The 14,970-nt window shown below is 37.4% G+C and overlaps 1 protein-coding gene across 1 annotated transcript in view; it reads right to left on the bottom strand.

Moving 5' to 3' along the window:
* The window catches only part of TEK (TEK receptor tyrosine kinase), a 126,218-nt gene that overhangs the window by 82,678 nt on the left and 28,570 nt on the right, over positions 1 to 14,970 (bottom strand). Inside the window, exon 2 of the mRNA XM_036738129.1 lies at positions 3,793 to 4,104. Coding sequence (XP_036594024.1) covers positions 3,793 to 4,104 — 312 coding nt within the window. The remainder of the gene's footprint in view (positions 1 to 3,792; positions 4,105 to 14,970) is intronic.

Here is a 14,970-nt window from a genome sequence, read left to right on the forward strand (position 1 = left end):
GAAATGATGAGAAGGATGCTCTCAGTAAAACCTGGAAAGAGGTTCGTGGGCTGATGCGAAGTGAAATAAGTGATCTATGTACAAAGTAACAGCAATATTGTAAGATGATCAGGTGTGAATGACTTAGCTATTCTCGAAATACAATGACCCAAGAAAACTCTGAAAGACTTATGATGAAAAGTACTATCCATCCCTGGAGAAAGAACTGATGGTGTCTGAATACAGACTGAAGCATGTTTTTTTTTTCCTTTATTTTTCTTGAGTTTTTTTGTCTGTTTTCTTTCATGCCATGACTATTAGGGATATGCTTTGCACGACTACACATATATAACTTATATTGGATTGTTTATTTTCTCATTGGGGGTTAGGTGGGGAGGGAGGGAGGGAGAGAGTTTGGAACTCAAAGTTTTAAAAACAAATGTTAAAAATTATTTTTACATGTAACTGGGGAAAACAAATTACTAATTTTTTAAAGAGAAGTAGCTGTGAAATAGTGGGTGAAGTATAGAACTGGGAGTAAATGAGATCTTGGTCAGTATAAGTCTGGGGCCTGACATGTAGGTTGTCTCCAAGTCTCAGTTTTGACACTGATAAAATGGAGATGATAATTCAGTGAGGCAAAATTAGCCAATGGATATAAAAGAATTTTTTTTAATTGTAAAGTAGTATGAAACTAAAAGCTACTAGATTTTGACCAGATGATTTCAGTTCTTAGCAAAGGATATTAACTACATGACTAATGCTTTATGTATTTATTTGAAAGTCTATCTTTGGATAGAAAATCTTTGTTGTAAGATGTTCATATTCACATCTGGGCAATGTGAGAAAAGACTTCATCCATACTTTACCTTACTTCCTCTGGACCTCATTCACCTCTGGACTCACTCCAGAATTCTCCTCTTTCTTCTCACTTGCCTCATTGCCCACCTATGAAAACTCCACCCTGGAGCCCTCATCCGTTCATCGATGATTCCTTTCCCTAGACCAACATTTTAGGAACCAACATCTCACTCATATCTCTCTAGATCTTTTTTTTTGATGTTGTTGTCTTTTCTCATTAGCCTGTATGCTCCTTGAAGTTATGGACTGTGTTGTTTGCTTATGTTTGTATTCCTAGCACTCAGCATAGTTCCTGGCACATAGTGTTTAATAAATTCTTTATCTATCACCGTCCTTTCTTCCTTCCCTCTTTTCTTCCTTCTTTCCTTCCTTCCTTCCTTTATTTCTTTTTCTTTCTCTTTCTTTCTTTCTTTCCTTCTTTCTCTCATTCTTTCTTTCCTTCCCTTTCTTCTTTTCTTTCTTTGTCTTATCTATCATCTATTTATCTATATCTCTTCAGTACAAATTTGAAACTATCTCTTTGGGAAAGTTGAGTCCACATCCCAATATTGTTTGGATTAATGGCCTGCAGTCTCCACTTAAGCCTTTTTGATCTGGCCTTTCAGTTTGGGGCCAGAGACAGTTTTTCCATGTCCTGGTAAAGTCAGTGCCTACTATGGTATCTGGCACATGGATGCTTAATAAATGCTTGTTGAGTCCATGAATCCCCATGCCTTAGTTCGATTGCGTTGCAGAAGAAACCAAACCCTACCTTTGATAAGAACAACAACGATGAACACAACAACAATCATAATAGTTAGGTTTTATATAGCATCTACATTTAGGCACTATGCCAAGTGTTTTTTTTTTCTTCTTCAAATATTACTATCTCATTTGATCTTTACAACAATGCTTGGAACTATTATCCTTGTTTTACAGTTGAAGAAACTGAGACAAACAGAAGTTAAGTGACCTGCCCAAGGTCGCAAAGCTAGTACATGCCTGAGGTTAGATTTAGTCTCAAGTTTTCTTAACTCTAGGCCTAGAGCTCTATCTACTATGTGTGCCATCTAGCTGCTTCCTGATAATAACAAGCTCTGTGACTACGGACGAACAAATTTACTTGTCTGGGATTTGGTTCCCTCATTTTTAAAATGAGCTACATGATTTTTAAAGTTCCTATTAGCTGCAAAATTCTATGGTTCTAGGATGGAACATATATGGGGTCCAATTCTCACTTTTAGTTCAATTATTAAAACAATTGACATTATCGTGTTAACTAAGGAATTGAGAAAGTCAGTAATCCGTGACATAGCTGAGCTGTTTTCATTAAAGCAGTAGTTATATAACTCCCAGATTTTCTTCACTGAGACCATGGAAACTTTAGCATAGCTTTTCTACAAAAGCCAAACCAAGGTGACAGATGTGAGGGAAAAAAATAGAGCTGGATTTTCAACTGTGATGGCTTTGGCACACCTAACATCCCTTTGCTCAACCTCTTTTCCTTCTTAGCCTGGTGCTGAATAGCTGCATTCCTGGGAATTTCTGGTGTGCCTTTTTCCCACTCACCCTGGTGTCATTTAGAGGTGAATATGCTATAGTCTTGTAAAAGAAACTTGACCTTCATTTGTAGAGATTTCATTTTCTTTGACCTAAAATTTGATTTGATGTACATTCAATTAAATCCTAGGATTTCCCAGTTAACAAATGCTCTTAGAGATGCCAAAGAAATCTACATGGAGCAATGGACTTAGAGTCGTAGGATCTGGGTCATTTGACCTTGGGCAAGTTATTTAACTTCTGGATCTTAGTTTCCTCATGTGCAAAATGAAGGGGTGGGACTAGATGGCCTCTAAGTTCCCTTTTATCTCTAAATCCATAGCCCCATAATCTTTTCCAGTGGACATTGACATGCATGCCCCATCGATAGCCATAGACTCTTATTTAAGGAAGTGCAATGCAAGGTAATTATCAGAGATTCAGTTATTTATCTGACACTCATCTGTACCACACACTATATGTGTATATTATTATTATTATCATAATAAATAATAATAGCTAACATTTATATAGTGCTTACTGTATGCCAGGTAGCATGCTAACCAGTTTATAATTATTATCTCATTTGATCCTTACAACAACCCTGGGAGGTAGATGCTATTATTAGCCTCATTTTACAGATGAGGAAATTGAGGCAAACGGAAGTTAAGTGACCTTCTCAGGGTCACATACCTAGTGTCTTAGACTGGATTTGAACTCAGGTCTTCCTAATTCCAGGCCCCCATACTCTATCCACTGCTCTATGTGGCTGGCCCTGATAAACCACATTGGAAACCCTAGTAAAATTAAGCTATATTGTAAAGTTTCCATCTTTCCCCCAAACAGTTCTATGACCCCAAAGGGATACAAAAGAGTTCATTTAGAAAGCATGCTTTCATTTTAGGTTTTGCTAATCAGGAGATAGCCAGAGGAAGTTCGGACTTGATTTAAACACAAAAACCTTCCAGTGGGTATGTACTTCTCCTGTTTTCTTCACCTCTCAATTATTGCCATGACTACCTATTGCAGTTGCCCATGGGAAACAACTAATTTCTAGGAAGGAAAGAATCAGGCCAGAGAAGTGAATTTAAACACTTCTGAAATGAACAACTCTAACATTAATCAATTTTATTGATTTTCCCTAAAGACATTCAACTTTGAATGCACTTCTTTTTAGAAAGGCCTAGTCAATTCAAATAATACCAAGCGCACTGGTGTACCCAAAAGAATAATACAAGATGTCCCAAAAGTCTTAGCATAATTTTAAGCTATTACATCTTCCTATGTACACTGTATATAGAAAACAAACAAAAATGTAGTCCCCTGTCTCATATTCATGTCCAATTGATGATTTTCCTTTGCAAAAACAGTTAATGTACGAATTCAGGCAGGTCTACTTGGACCTGATTTATCTATCATTTGAAATCCCATTACCTTGCTGCCGCATCTTCATAGTTCGTATCCTTATGGACTCTCCTCGGACTTTCCCTTCACAGTAGTATGCACCGTTGATCTTGCTAGCTTTTTCCCTCTTCCACACAACTTTTTTAGCCCATTCTCTAGATTCATCTTGAGTAACTTCCAGGGGCTCCTGATGCTGGTTCATCAAGGCTTCAAAGTCTCTTCCTATAGTGATGAGCTCATGAGGACGCCAGCCTGTGGCTATACAGGTGAGAGATGTTTCACCATCAGAGACGAGGGGCAAGGAATTGATCAAGATAAGATCCATTGCAGCTTCCACTTTACCTACAGAGGAAAAAGGGGTGGAATGAGAGGAAGTAGTGTTCAAAGCATAAGTATCAAATATTTAGGGTTTACTTTCTAAGGGTATCTATGGAGTCACCCATATTTGAATATTATCTACAACAGCAGTTGTTTTGATAATTTGATATCAATGATATACCAGTTATTGTCGGATGAATAAGTTACTCCTGCTACGTAAATCAGACACTTAATTAATAAATATCCTTTAGTTGAAATTATGAAGACAATGCACAGTCCAGTTGTACCTGAAAATCTACACAGTCTCTAAATTACACAAGTCCACATGATATAAGCATTTGCCTTCTCAGAATCCTCCTCTTGAAGACACTACTTTTTTTATTAACAGAGAAAATAAAAATTATTTCTTGTTTTATCCATCCCTTAAAAAGAGAGACAGTAGGGAAAAGGGAAGCCTGGATTTACCAATGATCAGTCTTGACCCCAAGGTATAATACTTAGGAAATAGAATCACAAGGACAAAAATATATAGTGTAACAGAATAGAATAGAATAACATAATGTAATGCAATATTTTTTCGTTTTAAATTTATTTTTTATTTTTAGTTTACAACACTCAGTTCCACAAGTTTTTGAGTTCCAAATTTTCTCCTCCTCCCTCTCCTCCCCACTTCCCCCCCTCAAAGATGGCATGTATTCCAATATAGGTTGTATACATACCTTCACATTAAACTTATTTTCACAATAGTCAAGTTGCAAAGAAGAATTATAACCAATAGAATGAACCATGAGAAAGAAGAAACAAAACCAGAGAGAGAGAGAGAGAGAGAGAGACCAAATAGTTTGCTTCAGTGTGCATTCAGACTTCATAATGCTTTCTCTGGATGCAGATAGCTTTTCTCTGTCATGAGTTTTTTGGAGCTGTCTTAGGACCTTGCATTGCTGAGAACAGCCAAGTCTATCAAAGTCAGTCATCATACAATGTAGCTGTAACTGCATACAATGTTCTTCTGGTTCTGCTCCCCTCACTCAGCATCAGTTCATATAAGTCTTTCCAGGTTTTTCTGAAATCTGCCTGGTCATCATTTTTTATAGCACAATAGTATTCCATTATATTCATATACCACAACTTGTTTAGCTATTCCCCAATTGATTTCCAGTTACCCCTTGCTTTCCAACTCTTTGCCACCACAAAAAGAGCTGCTATAAATATTTTTGTACATACAGGTCCTTTTCCCGCTTATATGACCTCTTTGGTGTACAGTCCTAGGAGTGGTATTACTGGGTCAAAGAGTATGCACATTTTTATAGCCCTTTGAGCATAGTTCCAAATTGTTCTCCAGAATGGTTGTATCAGTTCACAACTCCACCAACAATGCAATAGTGTTCCAATTTTCCCACATTTTCTCTAGCATTTATAATTTTCCTGTTTTGTCATGTCAGCCATTCTGACAGGAGAGGTGTGGTACCTAAGAGTTATTTTTATTTGCATTACTCTAATTGTAATGGTAATCAGGGTAGGACATTTTTGTTGTCTTCTCTTTTGGAAGGCTGAGGTAATAGAGTACCTTTGCTGAGTCTTGCCTTTCAAATGTAATGGCAAGCAAAATGGGACTTTTCACTGTTCTTTGTTTGAGTGCTTCTCAGCACTGAAATAATCAAGTGCCCCAGGGCTCTGAGACAGGTATATAAGATCTGAGGTTTTTGTTTTGTTTTGGGGGTATGCTCATTGAAAAAGTGACAAGACTCTGGACAAGCCCTTGAAATAGCCCTCCCACCTCTGGCTTTGTAACCCAGATGTTGGTGCTTCTCTGGTAACTATGTATTGTGATTTGAATCATGCAAGGTCTGCCTGTTGATGTTTGTAATTTCTGTTTGTATTTGCTCCAAAGTTCAGGGGGCTGATATTTTCCCTCTGAACTAAGTGAATGAAATATGTATATTTAATTAAACCGAGAATGTTAACCCTTTAAAGTTGTTTTTCTTAGAAAAGCATATCAAAGAACCTGTGTTGGCAGCCCTTCTCTGTGCTGGTCTTGTTGGGTCTTTAACATCCCCAGTAGCTGCTAGCAACATTGTTGTTACACTAGTCAATAATGATTTAGAGCATTTTTTTTCATGTGATTATAGATATCTTTAATTTCTTCCTCTGAAAACTGCCTGTTCATATCATTTGACCATTTATCAATTGGGGAATAGCTTGTTTTCTTATAAATTCGACTCAATTCTCTGTATATTTTAGAGATAAAGCCTTTATCAGAGACACTGGTTGTAAAAATTCTTTTGCAATTTTCTACTTCCTTCCTAATGGTTGCATTGGCTTTGTTTATACAAAAACTTTTCAATTTAATGTAATCAAAATTATCCATTTTGCATCTCATAATGTTCTCTGTCTCTTGTTTGGTCTTAAATTCTTCCCTTCTCCATAAATCTGACAAGTAAACTATTCCTCGCTCTCCCAAATTGCTTATAGTAGCACCCTTTATATCTAAATTGTGAACCCATTTTGACTTTATTTTGGTATATGGTGTAAGATATCAGTCTATGCCTAGTTTCAGCCATTCTGTTTTCCAATTTTCCCAGCAATGTTTGTGAAATAATGAATTCTTATCCTAGAAGCTGGATTCTTTGGGTTTATCAAAGAGTAGATTACTATAGTCATTGACTGCTGGGTCTTGTCTACCTAACCTATCCCACTGATCCACCACTCTATTTCTTAGCCAGTACCAAATAGTTTTGATGATTGCTGCTTTATAATGTAGTTTAATACCTGGTATGGCTAGGCTACCTTCCATAGAATTTCTTTTCATTAATTCCCTTGATATTCTGGACCTTTTGTTCCTCTGGATGAATTTTGTTAATATTTTATCTAGCCCCATAAATAATTTTTGGTAGTTTGGTATGGCACTAAATAAGTAAATTAATTTAGATAAAATTATCATTTTTGTTTTATTAGCTCAGCCTAACAATGAGCAACTGTTGTTTTTCCATTTATTTAGATCTGACTTTATTTGCATGAAAAGTGTTTTGTAATTGTGTTCATATAGTTCCTGGGTTTGTCTTGGCAGATAGACTACCAAATATTTTGTGGTGTCTACTGTAACTTTAAATGGAATTTCTCTTTCTATCTCTTGCTGTTGGGCTTTGTTAGGATGTAACATAATATACTGTAACTTAATATAATATAAAATAACAGCATAAAACAATATAATAAATATTAACAATATAATAAATATTAACAAAAGACAGATGTGTGAATGTAAACTGATTCAATTAAGTACTTGCCTTCTAATCTCTTTCAATGGGTAAGGAAGATAGTTTAATAATGAAAAAATTTACCTTTGAACCTGTTTTAAATTTTATAATTCATCATATGGATATGGGGAAGGCAAGTAACAAGTGATAATGCTGTTTGCAAAATGTCATGCAAAAACAAGTAATAGTTGTTGGACTCTTGAAGCTCAAAAAGTTTTGTGAGAATGCTTTATATCTTCATACAAATCCGCGAAAATTTCTGTACTGTATTTTTGGTTTCTACTGATGCTAGGTTTGCTCCTGGCAAAGACGGTAACGTCATCCTGTTTACTATTTAGTGGGAAAGATGGCAGAGTCCCGATTTAACCATGATATATGATTACAATTTTCACGGTGGTCCACTTGACTGAGCGTGTAGTTGGCAGAGGTAGAAATATGGAGTGAGTGTAGCACCACAAAAGGGTTGGAATTATTTTCCATTCCACAACTCTAACCATGCCCTGTTCCAATACTTTTTGCCTGTCAATGTCACCTATGTCTTCCAAATCTAAAGGGCATTGCAAGGAAAGGAGAAAATAGGAAAGAGAGGATAAAAGAGGAAAGCTGGAGGGTCTCCAGAACAGGTTACACATGCTCAAAAGTGGCAATGAAGAACCAAAACCTCTGAAGAGAGAAAAAGATCACCATCTTCTTTCTATTTCTAGCTTAAGCACTGTCTCAGCTTAAAAGACGCCTCTGCTCTTTCACCCTCATTCATCTATGGATTTGTTCTAAGAGAATATCTTTAAAAGGAAGGAAATACTGCATTTTTTAAAACTTACATGTGATCCTACTCTGTACCAAAGTCAACTGAATAGTATGCCCAAATTCTGGGAACTATCCTAAGTACCTTGTGTAGGAATGGATTTATTTAATGATGTTAGTAACATAAAAGATGGAGTGCTATTCAAAATAAGTTAATTATTGATCTGTCCTCCACAATATTCCTATTCCAGTGGCTCATTATGGCATGAAGGTGACCTTGGGCTCCTGGAGGTTTACCAGGGATGCATAAATGCTGGTAGGTTCTACTAAAAGTCTTCAAGCATGATCCCAGTGACAGATGGCAGCTAGTATCTGAGGGCCATTCTAGCTAATAGATTGAGGGTTAACCTTGACAAGGTGATTAATTCTTTTGGCCATACACATTCACAAGCATATACATTTGTAACACTTAGGTGGCTCCTAGGGGCCCTGCAACAAACCAAGATTCTTCCACGGGTTAATGTTAGGGTGGAAGGAAGTCCTCTAGACAAAAATACCCTAATAAAACATAGATTTATCACAGTGTACTCACCTATCCCAGGGAGACTGAAAATATGACTGTGGGGGAGCCATTCTAGAATCTATCTTCTACAAAGTTTCCTCTCCTAAATTGGCCAGATTAACTCTGAGGAACCAGTCCACTTGCCATGTTACTGACTATCGTTCTACCAAAAACCATGGAACAAAGCCTGAAGTGGGACTCGGGCTGGAGAGTTCCAACACTGGCATTCAGGGAAATTCCTACTTTTAATTTATTATCCAGTTGACTTGAATGTCAAGGTTGGATAGAACCTACACTAAAAACAGGAAGAAAACAAGGAAAACTTCAGCATACATAGATCAGGAATTTATATATGAATGCATAGGAGTGGTGGCTAGTCTTATCCTTTTTTAGTGAATTCAATTCATTGTTGATTAAACACACCTATAAAATACAAATCACTGTTCTAGGAGGTGAGGCATAGATAGGAAAAAATGACATGATCCCTACCTTTAAGGAACTTACCATCTATTTACTGGAGAAGATGGAACACACAAACAACTATTAGAAGGTTGGAATAACGTAAGGACCTTTGCTGTTGTTCAGTCATATCCAACTCTTCACGACCCCACTTAGGGTTTTCTTTGCAAAGATACTGGAGTGGTTCACCATTTACTTCTCCAGCTCATTTTACAGATGAGGAAACTGAGGCAAACAGGGTTAAGTGACTTGCCCAGGATCACACAGCTAGTAAGTGTCTGAGGCTGGATTTGAACTCAAGAAGATGAGTCTTCCTGACTCCTGACCCAGCACTCTACCCACTGCACTACCTAACTGCCCTAAAAGTATAGGAAGGGGAAAACTGAAAGAAAGAAAGGATAACTCTTATTTGGGGGCAACTAAGGAAAACGTCAGTAAAGAAGTGGTGTTTGAGCTGAGCCTCAAAGGCAGGATTTCAAGAGGCAGAGATGTATGCATGATGTTTATTGTAAGTATTGAAGCCAGGGCACTCGTATTTGTGGAGGTATAAGGGGGAAAGATGACATTGTTATTGTTCAGTAATCCAGACACGTCTGACTCTTCGTGATCCCATTTGGGATTTTCTTGGCAAAGATACGGGAGTGGTTTGCTATATCCTTCTCCAGCACATTTTACAGATGAGGAAACCGAGGCAGACAGGCTTAAGTGACTTCCCCAAGGTCAACCATGACTAGTGACTGAGGCCAGATTTGAACTTAGATCTTCTTGACTCGAGGCCCAGCACTCTATGCACTGCACCACCTACTTGCCCAAGATGACATTAGGAAGCTTCAATGACACAAAGAAGTAGAGTATGAAACGAGCCTAGAAAAACAGTTTTGAGCCATATTGTGGGTGGCCTTAAATACCAAGCAAAGGAATTTATTTGTTAGGTGAAAATGAACCACTGAAACTTATTGAGCAGGGTAGGGATGTGATAAGCTTTTTGCATTAAATAGATTATTTTGCCAAAAAGTAAAGGATAGCTTTAAGAAGACAGAGACTGGAGTCAGGGTCAAGACAATCTGTGGTAGCAGTAATCATAGAAGAATGGAAGGCATAAATGTAAGAGATACTGTGGAACTAGAATCAACAGGACCAGGCAATTGATTATTTGCGTTCAGGAAGAAGAAAAAGTGCCTAGGAGTGCCTAGGAGGATAACAGTATAGTAAGCAGAAATACAAAAATTAGGAGGAGGCCCAGGTTTCCGAGGAAATGATGGAGAATGTGGAGAATCTCTAGATCTATGGAAGGGGAAATGAAAGAGAAAAGAATCTTGTTTTTATGAGAATTTATAGAAACTAATGAGCCCCAAGATTCCAACTAGATTGTTGTTGTACTCCTAGTTATCTCCTATATATGTTACTTAACTATACCTCCTCGCCAGCTACATAGACCATATTGTCTTGGAATTGCATATTATTTTGTATCTTTCTCCCTTAAGAGGGAATAATGGTGAGAGAAGCTTCCAATGAAAATATCATGCCAGATGTAATTCCTCAGTATTGGCGAGGAAAATTAATTCAAATAGTTTTTTTTTAAGTCAGCTTTGGAGTGAGGTCCAAAGCAGTCAAAACTCTTTTTATGAGAAGAAGCAACTGTTGCCTGTGGATTCTGACATTAAGACTGATTGATTGCATGATATCACAAAGAGAATATGCTAGCACACATGTATCTCCTGAAAAATTTCCTAATAAGCTAGTTTATTTTATGTTTCTTATTTGTTCTATCTTTAATTCTACAATAAGCCTAAGTTGACCAAACCTTTTATAAGAACCCAGAAAACACTTTTATATAATTTCTCAGAGTATTGTTAGAGATCATAGAATCATAACTTTAGAGCTGGAAGGGGATTTCAAGATCATTTAGTCCACAAGTGTCAACCACACAGTAAGTAGCCTTCATTGTGTCCTGCAACACTTCCAGTGAAATTTGAATTAAAGTGTAATTGGAATAATGATACATGTGTGGCCTGTGTTCAATTGCTTGCCTTCTTAGGGAGAGTAGGTGAAGAGGGAGGGAGGGAGAGAATTTGGAACTCAAAGTTTTAAAAGCAGATGCTCAAAAAAAAAAAGGTTGTTTTTCCATGTAACAGGAGAATAAGATATACAGGCAATTGGTCATAGAAATCTATCTTGCCCTACGAGAAAGTAAGGGGAAAAGGAATGGGGGGGAGGTGAAGGGGGGTGATAGAAGGGAGGGCTGACTGGGGAACGGGGCAATCAGAATATATGCCATCTTGGAGCGGGAGGAGGGTAAAAATGGGGAGAAAATTTGTAACTCAAAACCTTGTGGAAATCAGTGCTGAAAACTAAAAATATCAAATAAAGAAAATGATCAAAATAAAATGTAATTGGAAAATATTTAGCAAAACAAACAGAAATACAGTAGAATATAGATAATGCTAATGTGTGGTTTTCTAAGTCAATATACATCCAATAGGGATCCTTATGTACCATTTAGTGGTCCCTTTTCTACTTAAGTTGGACAGCACTCATCTAATCCAAATCCCTCATTTTATGGATGAAGAAACTGAAAGCAAGAGAGGTTAAGTGATCTGCTCATGGTCATATAGTTGGGTTTTGAACCCATGACCTCTGAAAACAAATCTAACACTTTTCCCGTTACACTGTACTGCTTCCCTGTTCAGGTAAAATTGTGCGCATGTTGTAGCTGGATGACAAAAGGGATAAGAGCATGAGTAAATTCATTAATTAGTCACGTTTATATGCTTATCATAAAAGTTAATCATTTGGTTTAACAAGTAAGATGTCATTCTAGATTAAAGTCATTAGTGTCTGTAAGTAGATAGGATGTATGGAATTCAATACCTGTAAAATTCAAACATCTGTCCTTTTAGAGCAGGGATTCTAGCTCAGTCACAATTTTCTGTGTTTGTATAAAGTACTATCTCAGAGTAAGAAATATTTGTAATCAAGGAAAGTGGCCTGTCCAATTAGTGAATAATTATCCTATATAATAGAAATATTAACAGAACCCTGGATAATTTGCCAATTTTCATTTCTTTTGGTGGCCATTAGGTAATACTGAGTCATCAGCCATGATACTATGTTTCCAAGTCATTCATTACTACGAACTTTATAATGTTGCTCAAGTTTGTTTGCTGGATTTAAATTTTCTTGTGGTGAATATTTCTTAAATTTGACTCATATTAAGTACTTACTGTGTATAAAGTGCTATACTAGGCAGTAGGGAAAATATAAATCCTCTTAGGATCCCTTCCCTTATGGAATTTCCGGTCTGATAGAAAGATAAAACACAAACTTAAATAACTAGAATATACCACATTACACAATGAATAGAATTAGAACATCACAGAATTTGCCTCAGTGATCATCTTGGCCAAAGTCCTCATTTTACAGATGAGGAAACTGAGGCTCAGAGGGAGTGTGTGACTTCCCTTAAGTATACAGAGCTAGTAAACAGCTGAGCTAGAATTAAAACCAAGTGCCACATATGGGAAAGAGGAGTGTTGGTTCCCAGCAGAGGGTGATAAGGGAAGGTTTCATGGAGGAAATATTGTATGAGTTGGGCTTTAAAGAATGCGAATAAAAGCAAAGCAAACAAGAGTAGCAAAAACATTCTAAATTCAGAGGACTGCATGTGCAAAAGCATATAAGCACTAATAATGTTCAGAGGGCAGAAAGTAGTCCACTTTGGGGGAAACAGGAGTTTGCATACAAGAAAAATATGAGATAAAGCTGGAAAGTACATTATGTGTAGGAGAGACAGAGGGTTAGGTTTTGGAGGGTCAAGCAAAGAACTTTGAATTTTAAACAGTAAGAAATCAATCAATCAATAAACATTTATTAAGTGCCTACTATGTGCCAGGCACAGTGCTAAGTCCTATGGATACAAAAAGAGGGAAAAGTACCTCCCCTCAAGGAGATTGTAACCTAGTTGGGGAGACAACATGCAAACAAATATATGCAAAGCAAGTTATATACAAGGTAGATAGAGGAAAGGCACTAAAATTAAGAGGGGGTGATGAAAGGCTTCCTATACAAATTGGAATTTTAGTTGCAATTTAAAGGAAACTAGGTAAGCTAGTAGTTAGAGCAGAGGAGAGAGAGTGTGTTTCAGGCATGAGGGACAGCAAAGAAAATACCTGGAGCTGAGAGGTGACATATCCTGTTTGTGGGACAGCGGGGAGACTAGTGTCACTGGATCAAAGAAATGAGGTGAAAGAAGACTGGAAAGGTAGGAGAGGGCTAGGTTACGAAGGGATTTGAATGCCAAACAGATCGTTCTGTATTTGCTCCTGGATACAATAAGGAGTTACAGTGTTTATTGAGAAGGGGGTTAATAAGTGACTGTGCATAAGAAATATTATCTCAATGGTGGTGTGAAGAATGGATTGAGGGGAAGAAAATAGAGGTGGGAAAACCTACATACACGATTGCAGTAATCCAGATAAATGGCCACAAGATGTTGTATGGAGTTAGTGGAAATGGAAATATAGAGGAAGGGACAGCTGGAAAGAAATGTTGCAGGACTTGGTTGTGAGAAGTGAGGGAGAAGGAAGTCACAGATAACAAAGGAGAATGCATAAATGGTAGTGCCAGGGAGAGAAAAGAAAAGGGAAATAGGTTTAGGAAGAACGAAAACGAGCCCAGTTTAGGGCAGGTTGAGTTTAAAGTGCTAGTGAGATAACCAAGTGGAAAAGACTCAGGTGGAAGCTACTGGTTCTATCCACTTTTTAAGAACTGAGGAAAATAAACAAACAGAAACCCAACCTAGCTGTTCTTTCCCTAATTTCCTCTTGCCATGCCTATCCAGTAACAGACATTGTAATATACTCTGCTCATTTCTTTTACCTGAACATTTCTTGTAACCTGCTCTTTTGCCTAGAGATGAGCATAAATTGAAAGCAGCTCAGAGAGAACCAAACCTCTGCTTAAACATAAGGAATGTTCCTAAATGGGGGCTCTGAGTTTTTGTGATTGTTCTAACTTTTCATTTGATATAAACTCCAAAGAAGCAGAGAAGGGGACAATGTAGATCCTGAGAGATCATTATATTGTCCATACTAAAAAAACAGAAAAGAAAGCTAATCGTAGTAACAGGGTGTGGCTGATTAAATCTCCAGAGATAAAGAGAGTAAGGAGAAAATGAGAATCACTTGCCAACTGTAATCTCTACAGCAACACCCACAACTACCACTGTTATAACTAGTAACACTTTATGTCCTCTAGGTCAGAGGTATCCTACTCTCAGCCACAGCTGCTACATGGCCTGCAAAATTCTTAAGAGCATCCCAAACCTGATTAAAATGTAGTTAGGAAATGCTTCGCAAAATAAACAAAACTAGATAATGTTAATCTGTGTTTTTCTAAATCAATATGCAATCCATTGGGATCTGTTTCTATATAAGATTGAAGAGGGGCTGGATCATAGAAATGCAGAGCGAGAGTGAGTTCCAAGGGTAAAAATTACTGGAGAGCAGGACTAGTTTCTCAATGGGTGAAGCTTTATAGCTGTAAAAGCAAATGCAGCCAAGCAGTGCCAGGAGACTGGTTGGTTGGGTGGAAGGGTAATGGGGACTTGCTTATATCGAAGAAGGAGTGATTTATGGAAATTTGCTGTGCCCTAATCTTTGTGCTATACAAGCAAAATGAAAACTCGCGCCTTCACTTACTGGGTCTTCTGGGTGGCTATTGTGAAACAGCTAATACTTTCACTCTAGGGAGTCCTTTTATTATCATATTCATAAGATATTAATGGGGGCTTTGATATCACATAAGTTACTATCAGGCAGTGAGAAGTCTCATTGCACTTGGGAATGAGACTTGGGTCTTGGGAAAGTCCCT

The sequence above is a fragment of the Trichosurus vulpecula genome, chromosome 9, assembly GCF_011100635.1.
Source record: "Trichosurus vulpecula isolate mTriVul1 chromosome 9, mTriVul1.pri, whole genome shotgun sequence".
NCBI classification, from domain to species: domain Eukaryota; kingdom Metazoa; phylum Chordata; class Mammalia; order Diprotodontia; family Phalangeridae; genus Trichosurus; species Trichosurus vulpecula.